At 40.1% G+C, this 18215-nt stretch overlaps 1 protein-coding gene across 2 annotated transcripts in view; it reads left to right on the top strand.

Moving 5' to 3' along the window:
- The window catches only part of rbms2a (RNA binding motif, single stranded interacting protein 2a), a 34283-nt gene that overhangs the window by 538 nt on the left and 15530 nt on the right, over positions 1 to 18215 (top strand). The window contains exon 2 of one of the 2 annotated variants that reach the window (XM_088308383.1): positions 14021 to 14187. In XM_088308383.1, the coding sequence (XP_088164509.1) occupies positions 14021 to 14187 (167 nt within the window). Of the gene's footprint in view, positions 1 to 14017; positions 14188 to 18215 lie in introns of both variants that reach the window. The other variant, XM_088308382.1, reaches the window with a different exon arrangement.

The following is an 18215-nucleotide window of genomic DNA, read 5'->3' as shown; positions in this document are numbered from 1 at the left end:
TGGGCGCACGAGCGCGAGTATGAGAAGGCAGGAGCACAAAACAAATACTCTCTCTTTTTGCCTTCTTTCATCGAATGTTAGAAACCGGCTAAGTTGGCAAACTTTGTTTTTCGTGCGTTTCCCTAGTGGAAGTGAAATATGCCCCACCCCTTAGAGGGAACAAAAAAAAAAAAAAGCCCACGGTGACCGCTTTATTCCCAAAATTGACAATCCTGTGGATACTGTTGAGATTGTGACATTTTCAAACCAATGTGAAGACGCCCATTCCTTAAAACAGTTTACAGCAGTCACGATTTAAGTGTTGAAACGTAATTGAAATCCGATCTGTTTCTGTTTAATTGATTCCCGTGGAGTCTTTGAATCATTTCCCTTTATTTGAATCTGCTGAAGCTGAGGTTGCTTACATCCTGTCTCCCATGCGAGCATATTTATTGGGGAAAAAATGTTCCCCTTATAATGTATGAATCTCAACAGTTACAATGTATAGTGATGTTTTGTCTTCCTGTGATAAAGGCCAACGCCTGGCTATTCTCATGTCAACATTTGTGTCTGCGTTAGGTTTCAATTGTCTGCTTTATATGACACACACACGCTCACACACAACATTGGACTGCGCATTTGTTATTGAGAGACTTGTTAACTCTTGTTAAATCTTCCTTCCATAAATGATCAAAGTGGATTATTTTCAGATGTTCATTGTCACTTGTTTAAAAATAGCTGCTTTGTAGTACAAGTCATTGAACCACGGTGTCATTTTCTAGCCATATAACCTACTCCAAACAGTTTCCTGCTTGTAATCTTGCGTTTTCATGTATAAAGTGAATTGAAAGTGTACTGCACACACAAAAGTTGTATTTTAACTCCAGTGGACTAATTTATGCTACGTTCACACTGCAAGGGGCGTGATGCCCAATTCCGATTTTTTTGTTAAATCTGATCTTTTTATGAACTCATTCAACTTACAAAAGCAAATTCAAAGTATCTGAGATATGACACGCATGTGCAGAAAGCATGACGTCGAGATACATACACCAAGGGGGGTGCTCATTGACGGGCTAATGAAACTAGCATTGATGTTGCAACGTTATAACTCTTTCAGTAACAGATATTTGAACATAAATTGTGCTGTAACAAATTTATTATTATAACATATTATTGTATATTCTTTATCATCGGCAAAAGAATAGTTTTAATTAACATTCGTCAGTAAATTGCGTAATCTGTCTATGCGCTTTCGTCAGGGTTTTAGACCTGCCCAGTCAGTCCGAGTTAGGCAAACAGCGCCGAGAACAGATTTACCGGTACCGCATCACGCTCAGGTGCAGCACACACCTGACACATAGCCCCCCCCCAAATAAAATTAAAAAAAAAACAAAACAGTGTTGTATAGCTTTTTGTCCCACAGATTCACTTATGACGCTGTGCATGGGTGTGTCTGCTGTGACGTGAAAATTATGTTTTCGACGCCAATTGGCTGTCTCCGTCGAGGGACAGACTGGGCCCAATACTGACTGGAACTGACGATGCCCACCCGTGGTTGTTACCATATTTTACGTGTTTATTCCTGTGCATGCACTCTATTGCCCCCTGGTGGCCAAGATGCTCACACCAGAACAAACGCACAATGAAATCATGATGCACAAACGGTTTCATTCTTTAAGTTCGTTTTAACAATGTTATTACGCTATGTTTCTATAAAGTGCTATCCTGTAGAGTGCTATTTTTCTTATAACACAATTATTACATATATTCTTCTTGGTGTATCATGGGGGTTGGAATTGATTGTAATCTCCATTCATTTCAGTGGGGAAAGATTTGAGAGTTGAGTGTCTACATGCGTGGTCACGAAACAATTTAATTTTAATCTTGATTTATGAGTACATTTGTCAGCGCCTATTCTAAATACTTGTACGGCAAGACACAATTACTCATATCACTAAGCTTATGCAGCGGATTTACTCTGTACTGACTGGAATAACTTCTGATGAATGCGACATGGCCAATCAGACCGCGGTCACATCTCAAAACATCAGATGTCAAGGACTACATACTATAAGAAGTGGTCCGGGGCTGAATTAATAAATATCAGATGTGCTGTTCAGAGTGCCAGAGTGCCAATCGGTTACATGTGGGCAAAAAATAAATAAATCTAAGTTGGTGCGCCGTTGTCTCTCGTGTGTCAAAGTGGGGTAGTTCCAATGTTAAGTAATTTTGGACAGGTTTAAAAAAAAAAAAAAAAAAGGCAATGCTGGATTTGAGTGATTAAAAAGTCCCTCAGGTTCATTCCATCCGATTTGGACAGCGTGTCCGAAATGGGACAGTTAAAACAGCAGAGCACATATTTCAAAACACAGATGCGCTTGACGCACGTGCTTTACGGAAAACACTATATGAAAGGGGCCGCAATTCGTCAGCATAGATAAGAGTCTGTGCAAACAATTCAAGTGCTGTTATGCGCACTTACTTTGAAGATAATATTGCGTAATCCTTGCGTAAAAGCGGCTGAAAAATATGCGTTTGTGTCTGCGGAATATGTCATTGAAGACGCTGAGGAGAACTGCGTTTCAAGTCGTCGTCTGTAATTATATATGTTGGTGTACATGAGATTCATGTTTCAAAGGGTTTCTCACTCGGAATCTAAGTTAATGGACCTAATGATGTTATGGTGGTGCATGTTGGTGTGGCCGCGATGGAGGCTTTGAGCGAAGGACGTAAAAGTGGGGAGGGGGAGGCATTTAAACACACATATGCAACGGCACAGAAAATAGAAAAGGTTACGTGAATGTTTTGTTTTTTCTTCACGTTACGTGAACCCGTGGGCATATCAAATGGCAGCGGCTGCATGCTGTATGCATCACAATATTTCTAGTTGTGTCAGAAGGGGACTAATGTGGATGGTAATGTTGAGATCCAGAACATAAAACAACGACTATGCATTAAGTGTTTCCCAACCATAATCGAGCAATTTTACTTACAATGATTACAACAATTGATTATAAATAAATTGACATCAGAATCAGAATCAGAAATCCCTACTCGCAGCCATGACTTATTCTGTTGTATGAGTAGCAACAAGTGGGTACGCATTATTTATTGTGCTTTCTGGAATCTAAAAGGAGAGCGTTTAGTTGTGTTGTTGCTTGCATAGATACTATAGATCAGGGGTGGGCAAACATTTTGATTGTCGGGCCACAACGGGTTCTAAAATTTGACGGAGGGGCCAGACCAGGAGCAGAGGGATGGAGTGTTTTGGTCACCTCACCTCATTGGAGAAAATTTTTTTTTTTATTTTAAATGAAAATGAACAAAAAATTACAACAATTTAGAAAATAAAACATTAACAAGGTTTATTCATTGAATTTTTTTCAAGTTCGGCGGGCCGGATTAAACCGTTTAATGGGCCGCGTGTGGCCCCCGGGCCATAGTTTGCCCACACCTGCTGTAGATGGACAAAAGTATACTTGTCGTTAATTAATAGATCATAACTTTCGGACGTATAAGTTGACACCATTTTGTAGAAGGTTCTATGTACAATAGTACCGTGCAAATTTTTTCTGGATCAAAAACATGGAACAAAACGTGTTTTTTTGGCAGGCTGGTACAGATTAATGACGTTTCAATTCATTTCATTTGGCAATACTGATTTGATAATGTTAGGGTTACATGTTTGTAAACACAAGCCTTAATAAATGAACATTTTAAATGGTGATGGTTTTAACTTTCTATAATAAGCCGTCCAACTGCACGCCAAGTTGGTGGATACGTCTGACATTCAGTAAGATTGCATTACACTGTGCTCCTTTCTCGTCAGAAGGAACACAATGGGAAAATGGTTCCACTCATGTCGGTTTGTTACCACAAATTAAATTCACTTGTGGTTTAAAAAAAAAAATGCGGTATGACTAACGTACACAGAATCGAAAGATTATTTGACAGACCCTTGTTACATCTTTCTAATATATTCTAATATCTTTATAAGCCCCCACACAGTCGGACAAATCTCAAGGAGTCAGAAGAGGCAAAATTGGAGCATTTGTTAAAATCTCCAACCCTTCCTTGGCCTACTTAGTGGAGAAAAGGTTCACCAAAAGGTCAGGCGACTGTGTAAATGTTTCCCCCTCCCACCGCCTTCTAAGAGTTTCCCTCCGCTGCTCACATTCTGCCATATCTGAGTCGCACGATTACACAAAATAAATGTCTGAACACAAAATAAACACAGAGAGGGGTGAGAAAAGCTCTTTGTGTGGGGGCGGCGATTACAGAGCCCGGCAGCTCCAAGGTGTTTGGTTTCTGTTGCGTGGAAAGCGGCCGGCTCCTCCCTTGACTCAGCACCTCATTTCCTCCTTCCAATAAATAGAATTAATGTTCTCAAATTAAATTTGGTCATTTTCCATGTAAGGCTTCCTGAGAGGAAAAATAACAGGAGACGGCCTGTCGCCTCTCAAGGTATCACGGGTCTCGCTCGGGGCCTCATCCAATGGCTTGTTTATGTTCTTTTCAGCCAGACGTTCGTTCGTTCGTTCTCATCTCGTCGTGAGCTCATTGGAAAAAAATGTCGACGTCTATTACAGTGATTTAATTGTCCAGATGAGCCAACAGACACTCGAAAGCATCACAACACTCACTAAATACAGGAGTAAAACTGAACCGACTGAGACTAAAAAAAAGAGATTCGGCACACGTAGCGGAGCCTTTAAGTTGAAACCTTTAAAGGCTCATTGAGTAATTTTACTCGAGCAGCCTTGCACTCCACCCTGTAATGACTGAAGTCCTTTTCATCTACGCACCTCTTTTTTTGCATGTGTGCCGTTTTCATTTAATGATGACTTTAAACAAGTAAAATAGCTTGTAATTTTATTGTACGACCCTGAGAAGCATGTACACTTTATTTAGAGCAACATCTTATTTTGCAAACTCCTTGAGTGCAGTAGTTTTCTATTCACAAATTCAACTATTGACATTTTTTTTTTTCTAACATCAGCAAATCGCTGGAATACTCACCGATGAATATTTTTTCGTAATCTTCGCAGAAACCCGAGCTAATCGGAAAAGGAAAGTAGTAGTTGGTTGCTGTACGTTTGAAATTACAGTCTATTTACTCGTCACCATTTATAACTGATAAAAATCATTTTTACTTTTTGTTAACCCGAGAACCGCAATTTTCTTTTTAATTGCCGTAATGATATGCAAACAGGTCTCACAAAAAGGTGTCAGGGTGGAAGATTTTCAAGATAATCTTAGTATTGTCACCATGTATTAGGGTTAAAGACGATTGCAAAAAAAAAAAATGTATAAAAATTACCACCGTTCTAAGGATTATTATGGTATTGCTAAAAAAAAATGCAAAAAAAATATGGGCGATACATACACTCAAAACGCTGTCGTTCTACAAAGACGCATCTAAACACATTTTCTGATTTTGTTACACTTGGTCCCATTTAGACAGCCCTTAGATTTTTTTGTAGAAAGTTACATCGTCATCTGCGTTCAATATTTTCCATTTGACCCTATAACGCGTTCATCCCATCTCAAAAATGAATTCACCCAAAATCAAAGTCAACCCCACTCCACTTTGAGCTGCTGGTGTATTTGCGTCATGGCGCTCCAAGGCTGTTTTCATGCTCATTGATCAAAGTTGTCAGTGCTCATCAAAAAGCTCATTTTAAGCGGCATGCTCGGACAGAAATTTGTGACACTGCAAATATTTGAGAGCTGGTTTTGCTCCAATATTCAGTATGTATGCACGATATAATATGGAAGCTTGAAGCTTTTGGGGACCAAATACTTTTAATTAGAATTCTATTAATGCAGCATGTCCCAAATCCATGTGTAGATTTTGAAGTTCGTTGCGTTCAAAACTGAAATAATTTTGACGCATAATTAAGGCATCTAATTTTGAACCATATATGCACACACTATATCCATATATATGCATATATTAGATCTTGTCCAGGTGTAGCCAATGACGTGTTGGTGACTGCATATTCATGGAGAGACAGGGGGGGAGGCGCTATCAGCTAACTGGTCCATCCTGGATCAAATTTCAGAAGGGCACACGGGGACTGTTTGTGCACTCAGAGCAGAAATGCTTCCTCTCTTTGTCTGCGAGACATTTAGTCGGTTCGAGTCAAAAAAGAAAAAAAAAAGGCAGACGGAACAGCTGTTCAGCACAATTCTCAGCCCCAGTCAATCGGGTAACCACCCCCAAAACGCAGCCTTTGTCATTTAGTGCGCAAAGCTGTGTCACGAGAATCTCTTTCACAGTCAATCAGGTCGACACGATTTCAGTTTGGTCGTCATTGTTGCGACAAAAGGACAACATCTGATTTGCCAGTCATGTAAGACGTTTATCGAGGTTCATTGTAAGTGCTGCACAATAATAACGAAGTATATTAGAGCACCCTGTAGTTTTGTACAGTAAATAGTTTGAAAATAACTGAAACGTAAAACTCTTCCTCATCTTTGTTGGACTTTCAAACCAAAAAAAATGGTTACAATTGTTCCCAGGGTCATCTGTTAACTGAAATTTTAAATAAATGTTTCACAGTAGTTAACCGTTTAAAATATTTTATCTGCTGTCAGATTAAATTTTTTTTTTTTTTTTAAATCGTAAGCAGCTGGCTAACGTTAAGCCTTTCCTTTTCCAACGACACTCCATGCCTTCGTACATCTAGGCTGGATCACTGCAATGCACTTTATTTTGGAGTCAGCCAGTCCTCCCTCAAGTGTTTCCAGTTGGTCCAAAAGGCTGCTGCTCGATCCTAATTGCTCGTAAGTGGGGGCACAGAATTCCAACTCTGACCTCTTTACACATTTTAGAGTTCATGTTAAGATACCTGCCCGGTGCCTTAGGTCAGCGGATCAGACGCTACCGCAGGTACCAAGAACTAAGCACAACCTCAGAGGGGATTGAGTTTTTATCCCGTTGCTGGCTCTTCCCTGTGGAACAGCTTTCTGTTAAATGTTTGACAGGTAGGGTGGACTTTATCCATCTTTAAAACACATTTTTTATTCTTTTGCTTTGGACTCAGCATGAGACTGAATTGTTCTAGTGTTTCATTGTGTTTATTGATTTCTATTAATAATTTATTGCTTTAAATTTCATTGTTTTAATATGCATGATCTTTACTTTATGTGCATCACCTTATGCGCAGCTGTGGCTGTTTTTAAAGTGCACGATAAATAAAGTTCTGTTGAGTTAAAAAAAAAAGAAAGAAGTTGATGCCTATATTCGCCAAAAATGCCAAATATGGGCTCCGATAATCGGTGTAATTCACATCGTCATTATGGGCGTGGGTGAGCTGAAACTGATCCCAGCTGACTTTGGGTGGTGTATGTTGGTCGTCAGTCAGTCAGTTTGGACAAACAACCACATTCGCGAATCAGACTTCTTTCAACCTAACATGCATGTTTTTAGAACGTGTGAGGAATCAAGAGACCAGCGAGCGGGGAACGCAAACACGCAGCGCTGCGATTCAAACCCAGAACCTCCCGACTGCGAGGCAAACCTGCTAACCGCTGGCTTACTGTGCTGCCCATGGTAACAGTCGCTGTGCAAAAGTGGTTTGTAAAAAATGGCTTGACACGAGACGCCAAGACTGTCGTGCAACCCGTTCCACCACACACAGATAATGCATCCTGCTTCACGATGATGGGTCACGCAAAAAAAAATAATAAAATTTTTTCGATTGCTTTCCTTCAAGTGTGCCCGCTTGAATCATCTGCAATGGTTGTCATGCGGCACATCATAACTTGGTTCTTTTTTAGTGCAACCAAGCCTTTAAGCCAGGAGCACAGCACACTGACAGACTGCCAACAGCCCTTAATGTCCTCAAATGGTTGCCGAGGGATTAAGCGTAGCCCACCTGTATCGTCTGCGCATTGAAAAGAAATCAATCGCAATATTGTGTCCTGAGTTCTGCATCTGCACTTTTAAAAGACGCGATGCATATTAAGAATTAACTATAGGAAATATCTGACATCAAATTTTCATGTCTGCTGGGCTACTTTGAATTTTTTTTTTGGCGGGACTCAAGTTTCACCTTTGTCCCCTCTGGCCCAAGTACGGCTATGTGTATCTATTTCTCGGTCTAACATGTCAGATGTTTTGGACTTGTCCCAAATGCGTCTGCCCGCTGAGCGATCCAGGCAAGGTGAGCAGGCAGAGGCGGGGGCCAGACAGAGGGGGGGGGGGGAGTTGTCTAAAGTAGTGCGGTGATGATGCCAGACGCTCTGCGTGCCTCTCACTCTGTTAGATCTCCAGCCGGGCTGCGGGCCAGTGTCGTTGTGGGCGTATACGTTTCAAAGCTCCCTAGCTCGTGCCACCCGAAACGGCTTGAAAGCAAACACGTGCCTGTGCATCTGCGCGTCAAGGTGCCATCATGCCCTAGGAGACCGACAGATTGAAGAGTGATCTGCGCGCTGGATCGCCTATAAAAGCAGAAGGAGGGGGCGGAGGATGATTTAGGAAGCGGTCTTGATGTGCGTTCGGTGTCCCGCTCACCTGGTTGGAATGTGGAGTGCTTCGTACAAATGGAGGCGTGATAAGATCAAGAGGAGACGCACAGGATTTCCTGTCTTCATCTTGACTTTATAGCTTCATCGGAGACGCATTCCTCAGCTCTTTTTAATGCTTTTATTTCATATTGCCGCATTTGTTTTCTTCTGTGTACAGGAAATGTGACTAGTAATTAAGAGAGGTGTGTGATAATAAGAGGCTATAAACGTCGTTCACAAACAGAAACTTGTTTGTCGGATCGCTTGCAGCGGAAGACGCGACTAACAAACGTGTTCTGGTTGCTGTCAGGATCTTTCAGGCTGTAATAAAATCTTAACACATTCGGATATAATGAGCCTACATTGTACAAACTAATTACCAGCTTTTAAAAAACACCAACAATTAATGAATGCTAGAATACATTTTCTGAATAATCGCAAACCGATTTCAGTTGGCGACTTCCTGCTGCACACCGACCGGCGTGCTGTAATCTATTTGCATTTACGTCCTCGATAACGCATTAAATAAATTGCGGTGCAATTTTGCTAGTTTGGCAGTGGTTGCCTCACCTTTCACATCTGAGTTTGCACCTGATTTTGCACAGGATTTTTAAATTTATTTTATTTTATTTTTTTACGTTTTACAACGGTTATCTTACTTTAACACTTGTATGAGAATTAAGTTAAAAACACAGGTTTTTTTTTTTTTTTGCTTTGTGACAGTTAAACACTGGAAATGCAGATTTGTATTTATGTTATTTCCTATGGGAAGATTTTTTTCCAAAATCCAATTGATCACCTGTAAAGGATTTGACAGAGCTTCGCTGTGCATTAGCAGCAGTCTTTTGAATTTGCATGCGGAAGAAAGCTTAAGTTGTCTCATAAAACTTTGTGGGTGTGAAAACAAATTAAATGTTATAGGCAATGCAAAGCAAAATGAAAAGGTTCGGATGTTAAGGAAGAAAAATGCAGATTGTAGAGGCTCATGAATACAAATTTCGTAACGTAGCATTCCTGCAGCTTTACTCCAAGGTCCTCTTTCAGCCGGGCTATAAATCCATGCATCAGCATGTACGTCAGTCAGCTGGTCAACTTTCCCTCCTGAGGAGAAGACAAGCAGTCCCCTCAGGATAAAGAAGCCATGACACACAAAAGCGGGAAAACTCCCCAATAGCCTGGAATCCAGGAAATTCTGAGGGTCGAGCAGGGGTCAACTGGAGAAGCCCCACAGGGAGGTGAAGTGAAACTAATAAAAAGGTTGGACATTGAAACTGGGCAAGGCGGTGCTGCAGTAAAAGCTTCATCACCGGACACTTCATTAGGTACACTTGTGTGCGCCACTGTTATGAGATCTACGAGCTGTCCAGTGGATTGAAAATTCTGTCTTTACAAAGATCGCAATATTTTGATCGCCCCCGAGAGTATTGCTGCTTGATGAGTTTAAAGTTTGCACCAAGATACAGCAAAGGGTTTTATTTACGGAAATGATCTTTAGCTGGATTCTAAAAATATGCACCAGATTATTTTGAGTTACTTTGCTATGAATGTGCAGCAAAGGAAGATAACAGACAGCAATTTTACTGACTGAACGGGGATCTTTTATCTGTAATAGCTTTGGATGACAGAACCATCATCATTGTTTGTGTCATCTAATTTACATTGTGAGCTTCACAAGTCAAAGGTTCTGGTTTTGAATGTCGCCACCAAACTTCCTGCGTGGCCTCTGCATGTTGCTTGTTAGGTTTATTCATGATTATTAATTGTCCATGGGTGTCCATGTGAGTGTGAGCATTTGTTCGTCTACAGTATAAAGTATGTTTGGGATGTAACGATACATCACGATGCGATAATTATCGCGATATTGGCGATATTTAAAAAGATAGGGCTCACAATACTGTATAAAAACTTGCGATATTGTAAATAAATAAATAAAAGATCATGATATTGGGGGGGAAATGCACAAAAGCAGTCATTTTATTGTCGTGTACCAATTGGCTCAGCAGCACAAATTATCCTGGTCTATGTAGTTCACAATGCAACGTTCAGCTGAAGCGGCAGAAAGGTAATGTTTGTTGATCGAAATGTGCTGCTTTTAATATCGTAACATGACGACGCCAATATCGTGGGAATGTTTGTTGATATCTCAATATCACCATTATCGTTCTCGTGTATGTGCCCGGCCATTGGCTGACCTTTTAAGAAAAAATTATAAAGGCTGCTTTTCTCCTCTTAATAAAATTAGGAAGGTAATTCATTAATTTTGAAATCTGAATATTAATCAGTTTCATTTGTACTTTAAGAAAAGCTGTTTGACTTTGTGCTTTTCATTGCGATAGATGAGTGTATGTTTTTTTTTTTTTTTTTTACAGATTAACCAAAATTGCAACTTGATTGTTTTGTTTGTTAATTTTTATTACACAATTGAGGCAAATTATTCTGCGTGGCAGGGTTACAAACACTTTAGATTCATCTCAACTAATTGTCAAAAGAACATGCCAGTCGTATGGGAAATTGAGCTAGTCATCACAGTTGCATGGAATTTAGAATTTTCATAATAATAATCCCATTCTATTACTGCAATTTGATTGTCTCTGACCAAAAAAGACCATCATTCATTAATTATTTTAAATCTACTGAAGATCTTTTCTTTAGAGCCATTTTACAATTTTTTTTCCAAGTCCTTTTATTAAAAAAAAAAAAAATACACCTTGTTTTATACCAGATATAATGTTGTCGATATTTTTCCTGTCGCTATACTATCATGTCAAGTTGTTTGGAAAAAGTTTTGTCGCTGGTGAAGTAACGGTCGGCAGGGGTGCTCTTCATCAAGGGGCACCGTGCCTTTGTGGATCCTCTGATTAGCGTGATTGGTTGATGTCGCTGGTGTGACTGTGTCGGCCTGCTGCGTTCTCCACAAACGATGTCAATTTAATCAGTGACCTGTTCACGTCTCTAAAAAAGAAGCCATTGTTGCCCCGTCGTAGCTGTCCAATTGCTCTTGCAAATGAGACAGGAGCCTAGCGGCACCCAACTGCGAGACCAGTAGGACGCGACATCTATTCCTATTCCTCACATGCAGGACATCAAAACTATTTGGCTAAATAAACTTGATAAAGTCAGTTTGCCAGTTGCGGTGAATCCTCGCGCTGCTATTTATGGCCTCACTCATAAAAATGCCAATTGATCTATTCCTGGAGAGACTTTTTTTTTTGTCACAGCTCACAGGGATTATGAAACCTTGTTTACCTCAAGATAGATTTGGATGAATGGTTGCGCAATCTTTTGTGTGATTTCTCCGCCGAGAGCCTCAGTCCATGATTCACTGGTTGTTGCGTAACATCCTGTTATTATTGGTGAGTCACGGCGAGTCAGCCGCCGTAGTTCGGAACTAGTGGCGTTAAAGTCAGTTGTGGTGGCAAGTGTTGGAGGAGAACAGCGGGGGGGGGGATTGATCAGGCAAATGGTTGCATGAAAATATTAGCGCAATGAATCCCTGGTGTGTGTTTTTTTTCTCCATATTTCTGTTCCCTCAAAGCTTCGAAGTCTAAAACAGACAAGACCGTACTTGAAGTTGACGAACAATATTCTTTCTGAAGTTTTGATCAGAAATGAGAGACAGCAAGCAGTACAGAACTTTAATTGCACCCTCCCCAAATGTTGGTCGTTGGTTTTTCTAGTTTCTGATTTTTGCTCCACACCGCAAGATATTTGTTGTGGTTTAATCAGAGTTATCCAACATGGAGAGAGGCGAAGAGGCCCCGTTTCCCCCCGTATATGGCGCAAGCAGCCAAGAGGCCCAGCATTCCCCCTCAGAAAGCATTATTGGTGAGTGTTGACACGGGCGCTGTGTGATATCATTTTTCACGGAAGAGAGTGCACATCTGTCTCCCGCAGATTTACTTTTTATCTCCTCATAAAAGCACGTTCCCTTGTTCTCACTTAGAACAGCACTGCAGCTGCCCAAATAAATAGCTGATATGTTCCAAAAAAATGAAAATGATCATTGGTTGCATTTTTTTTTTGTTCAGACATTTTAAGATTCCTTCACAAACAAGCAGGTGACCTCAAATGTCTTCATTGGAAAGCGTCCCAAAATAGCCCACCAAGACTGCCGGACTTTTCAGTACCCATTTGATGAGCTACGAGTTGTAGAAGAGTTTGGGTAGGGTGCTGGGCGGTCTGACATATTTCCTGAATGACCACATTTTTTTTTTTTTTAAATATTTCAGACAGAATTCAAAACTGCCTAATTCTGAGTCAGCTTTGCAATGTGATTTGCATTTCCCAACCTGTCGTATGACGATCCAATGGGTTTCTGTCGAACTGTTTTAGCGTTAGCATCCCGCTTCACAGACGGGGGAAACCAATTCTTCGCCAAGTGTTTCGACAGTCTGCAGCCCTTTGAAAGCGACGTACAAGATTTAAGTGAAACAGCGACGTGACAAATAGGCACTCAAGCCGTAGGGTTCACGGTGTATTAATGCTCTACGCATGCGAAAAACTTTTGGGCTAAAGGGTGCTTTGACTTAAGCGCAAATCGCCCTGTCCTGTCAATGTCGAAATAACAACACACAGACTGCAGTGGTTTTCTCTCGGTAATTGGCTTTCATTTTCACGGTGCACAGAGCTACACGCAACAAAAACAACAAGCAAAATCATTCCCTCATTCTCACTCACCACTTTCACACAGAAGAATAAGATCACAAAACTCCGCTGTCTGTGACGTTGTCACCATTTTTTTTTTTCAATCAAAATCAATTTAAACAGCGTTTCTGCATTTGCTGTCAATTTTCTTTTCTTTACGCTAAGATTCAGAGCGATGCCCTTTGGCCGATTTATAGCTGAACGTTCATTCCTCCGCAATGGATGCACGGAAGTTTGAGGGCAAGAATGTTTACAATGAGCAAATGATCTACTTTCACGCGTACATCGAGCAAAACCACCGTTCCTTCAAAAGTCTTGAAAGGCACTGAATTCAGAAATGAAAAAACAAGACTGTCATTGATATTAAGATGTCTTGAATCAATCTTTTCAAAAGTCTTAGAAAAATATGAACATGTGAGAAGTAGGATTTTGTGACTGTAAATAGTCTCAAATATATATATATTTTTTTTGTAAATGACTCTTGTGGTAACATCACGCAATCACGACAGCAAAACCAACTAAGCAGCGATGTGGTTTTTAATCGAGCAGATACACGAACGTTGAAAAGGTGGTTTTAAATTTGCTTTCAAATGGAAGCAAAAAAATCTCTAATCAAAGCTGTACTGGCACTGATCGAATGTAAAAACAACACTTCCGCTTTTTGAAAATGGGGACCGTGGCAAACCCAAACTGCATGACTCGGATTTGTGTTCACGAGATTTGTGTTGAATTGCGCAAACAACATTCTGAAAGTAGCACGAGTCAAGGAACAACCAAGATCTGTTGCTATAGCAAAGAACTGTTGTTTTTTTTTTTTTGCCCTCTCCAAGTTTCGTGGAAGCGGCTGTCCAATTCTGACATTCCTCTCTTTTGACAGCAGGCCTATGTGTCCTCCGGCCACCAGATGGCGCCCCCCAGTCCCAACAACAACAGTAGCAGCAACAGCAGTGGAGGAGGAGGTGGCGAACAGCTAAGTAAAACCAACCTGTATATCCGCGGCCTTCATCCGGGAACTACGGACCAAGACCTGGTCAAGCTCTGCCAGCCGTGAGTTTCAACATTTTGCACTTTGAGCATTGAGATCAGCAAAGTCTGTTTTCACAGTTGATTAAAATTAATTAAACTAGACATAAATGGTACCTATATTTTCGCCGACTTTCGTTTTTGTGATATGCACAATATTGTCAATCACGCCTCTCGTGAGGGAATTTTTTATTTTTTTTAATGACCCAACAAAATAAAAAAAATATTGTTGGTATATAAAGCAGTTAATTGGCAGTAGTTAAATAAATACTCTTCCAGTTGAGTTAATAAATGTGCCGCTCGCTGGGCGAGTTGAATCCAAATCTTATTTATTTTATTTTTTATTATCTGAAAATGCATTTGTTAAATTCTATACTTAGAACTTTGTGGGAACAGTTTGTGCAGGGCCATGTTTGTTCTGATGCTAGACTGTTCCAATACTCTTAACCCTTTAGTTGATGTAAAATGGAAATACTCAATGAGATGAATCACACAGCTGACAAAGTGTGTGTGTGTGTGTGTGTGTGTGTGAGTGTTATACATCCCACTCTCAATGCATTAGCGTTCAAGTTGCTTACCACTCAGCCAGTCCCAATCTTACACAAAGTGGAAGGTTAGACGAGGACAGGAGGCAACTGGCTGCATGTACCCTTCTCTGGCCCCCTGCTCTCTCCGATTCTTTTTTTCCTGACTTAATAAGGCTTAAGTTCACTCCTTCCTCTACTTGACACAAAAAGTTGAACAAACTTGGCTGTCAATCCACTGAGTTTCTGCCATTGTAAAGATTGAATTAAACTTTAATTGTATCCGTTGATTCATTAGACTGGCGACAGCGCTTTTTTTTTTTTTTTTTTTTAATATAAAACTGTGGCCTGAACAATTTAACTTCAGGTGCCCAACAGATGAAGAGCTCAACACAGAGCAGATGTTATCAACTCACTTGAACATCATCGGCATGACTCTTACTCCAGATTTAGCATCGCGTCTACGGACAACTGGATCCAGTTGTAAGGACCTGGCATGTGTTGTGCACTACGACTTAGAAACCTACAGTGATGAATGATGCAATGACGAAACCACAATCCTTAACTCTGTGGATCCAATCAACTTTGACAAAATGACTGTAATCGTGACTAACGGCTGTCAACGCATATTTATCCTTTGAGCGTTAGCTTCAGCTCCATATACCATATGGACAAAAGTATTGGCGCATCTAGACGAGGAACAGTGCTGCAGATGAGAGCACCAAGATTTTAAATGGATCGATTTGCCCGTTTCTCTGAGAAGAAAATATAAAAAATGAGCTCAAAATTCTTGGTCCGCAATTTGTCCAAACAATGTTGGTCAAGATTGGATTTAAATAAATACAATGACATATATTTATGTCATATTCTGTCTGTGTTGGTTCCCTCCCAGATTCATTAAGCAAGCATGTGAGTGAACAACTCTAAATTGCGCATTCGTGTGTGAATTGTTATTTGTGGTGGACCTGTGCCGTATTTGACTGGCAACGAGAACTGGTGTCACTCAAAGACCGCAGCTCAACCACCAACTTGAACATGATTGGAGATAGAAAGTATATTGAGCTAAGGCTGAATTATTCTAGGAAAAAAATCGTATTGCGATTTTTCTGACAGATATTGCGATTTCTATTTGATTCACGATTTTCTTCACAATGTACAGTGACCTTTACAAATATGACGGAAAATATCATTATATCATTAAAAACAGTAAAAGCTATTACTGTAATAATGCAGAGATACTAAATAGGTTTAGTGGTAGGGCAGTTCTTAAGTTTTTAAAAACTAATGTTTTACATACGATATTAATGTACATTTTCTTTGGACATAAATGTCAGATTATATGTTGATAAAATCATTGTCACAAATTAGCAAAGCTAAATTGATTAAAATAATAGATAAAATAATAATTTGGAGACCTATTATTGTGTAGCTCTCAAAACAGTGGTGCAAAATAATGCAAATATTATATCGACGCGATGCTAAATATTTAATATATGTTTGATAGGCTTGTCATCATGATGACGCCAGCCATTTCCGTGTTTCGGTCTGAGAGCTTCGGCTAAATTGCTAGCGTAGCCGACGTCTTATTTTATGTTCTAGATACGTTTTGATTCAAATACGGCTTTTCTGTTCACAACTGCTGGCGCTCCACGCTTTTGCCGCCTAATCCAACCTCTGTTAAAAGTCGACTGTACGTCTAAGCGCTTATTTTGCAAATAAAGGTCATGCTAGCTTGGCGCCTTGCATTCAATCAGCGGCAGAAATTACTTCCGGGACTTTGTATAGCGCAACGCATTTTTTTTAATCAGTACTGTGTGACCTGCTTCATGAACGTGGGGCACAATCGACAATCTTGAAATCGCGTTGTCTGAGATCGCAATTTCGGTCCCAAAACGATTACATCGTTCAGCCCTATATTAAGCACATATATAGCTGATATAAATCAATGCTGCTGGTCGAGCAGATTCATAGTTACCACTTCATTTTAACTTTTGATGATACACTGCTAGAAAAGAACATAGAACAGAACACACATGTCGCGTTTCATGTGTCATACAGTGAAATAACACTGTTTTTTAATTTGTTCAAGACACATACAAAAGTGACATGTCAGCTTCACAAACACCAAGTGATTAATTGGCACCATGAGTGGGTTAACGTCATGGCTATGCTTTTATGTCATAGATCTTTTTTGTGAACATTATCTATCATAGTCAAGCGTGAAAAGTGTTAAATCACAGGGATGGCTCCCCCTCCCTCTATGACTGGACTTAAAAAGTTTAATCTTACTCGACCCACAACCTGATTTTGATGCTCCGGTGCATCCCAAAGAAGGCGTCAAATCCTCCGAGCCACATTAACACAGCGTGGGTACAACCGGTTGTCAAAGCCGCGGCAATCAAAGTGAAGCAGAAGCCTGCGGTTGGTATGTGAAACGCCGGAACTTGATTGTAAAAGCAGACGGGAGTCAGGAGGAGTCATTGTGCGCTGTCAGAAATGTGAAGAGGGGACTGACGTGATTGCGAGGGCTCCTTTTAAGCGGAAACATGAATGAGTGGGAAAAGAGTAGAACCGCCTGCCGGGAAAGAATGTCAAGCAGCTGTATGTGGGTCATGGCTGTCTTTTATGTGTGTGTGGCCTCTACAGTGTTTTGAGCTTTTGGAGGGGTCTCGGGTTAAGTGGAAGGTCACATAAGCACTGCCTTCGGACTTTTGAACTGGTTTGGTGTTCCCGGCAGGGCAAACATGAACACATGAAACGTTGCTTTTTGTTTTTCTTGTCACACGTCAAACAAGAACGCTTATCAGTGGCTGCCTTTTTTGTTGGCAATCATGTTTTTGTTTTTAAGTCATTAATTCATAATTTTGTATCGTTGTAATTTTTCTCAAATTTTGCTCATCTCAACGAATACAATTTGTTAAATGGGTCATTATTGTTTAAGTCGTTTGTTATTTTATTTTCAGTACTGCAGATGCATCATACCGTCACGCTGATAATATAACTGCCTAACTCATCTTTTATATTTTAGATGGGCCTTTTCGCAACATCTGCATTGGAGTATGCATGCTCATTTCCGGCAAAAATCTGATTTTGGCAAAAAGAGCCAAGGCTTACGTAAGAAAAATCGCACAGAAACAGCACCCAATAAAAATGAACTGATATAATTATAATCGCCTCTCAATTTACTCACAAACGTAATCACTCACTGTGAAATTTGTGCCTGTTGAAATAAACACAAATCTGATGTGCTGAAAGGAGGCTGCGACATTATTCTGTAGTGTGAATGGAAACGGCTTTTCACTATCGTAATGGAAATAATTATTACAGTGTTAGTCAATAATGTTTTTGTTTTATTAATTTGTGGAAAAATTTTGAATTCACATTCTTAGAAAAACGCTTTTGTGCAAATAAATGCTTTATGAAACCTGCAAATTCTCTTAGTCACTCTGCAGCAAAATAACATTATACTATTCCGCTAAAGAAAACAACGGTCAAAAGTTCACCTCTTATGTTCTACGGCACATTAGA

The sequence above is a fragment of the Idiotropiscis lumnitzeri genome, chromosome 11 (assembly GCF_059441095.1).
Source record: "Idiotropiscis lumnitzeri isolate Australia: NSW breed Sydney's pygmy pipehorse chromosome 11, RoL_Ilum_1.0, whole genome shotgun sequence".
Taxonomy (NCBI): Eukaryota; Metazoa; Chordata; class Actinopteri; order Syngnathiformes; family Syngnathidae; genus Idiotropiscis; species Idiotropiscis lumnitzeri.
This window is presented reverse-complemented; position numbering and strand designations above follow the sequence as displayed.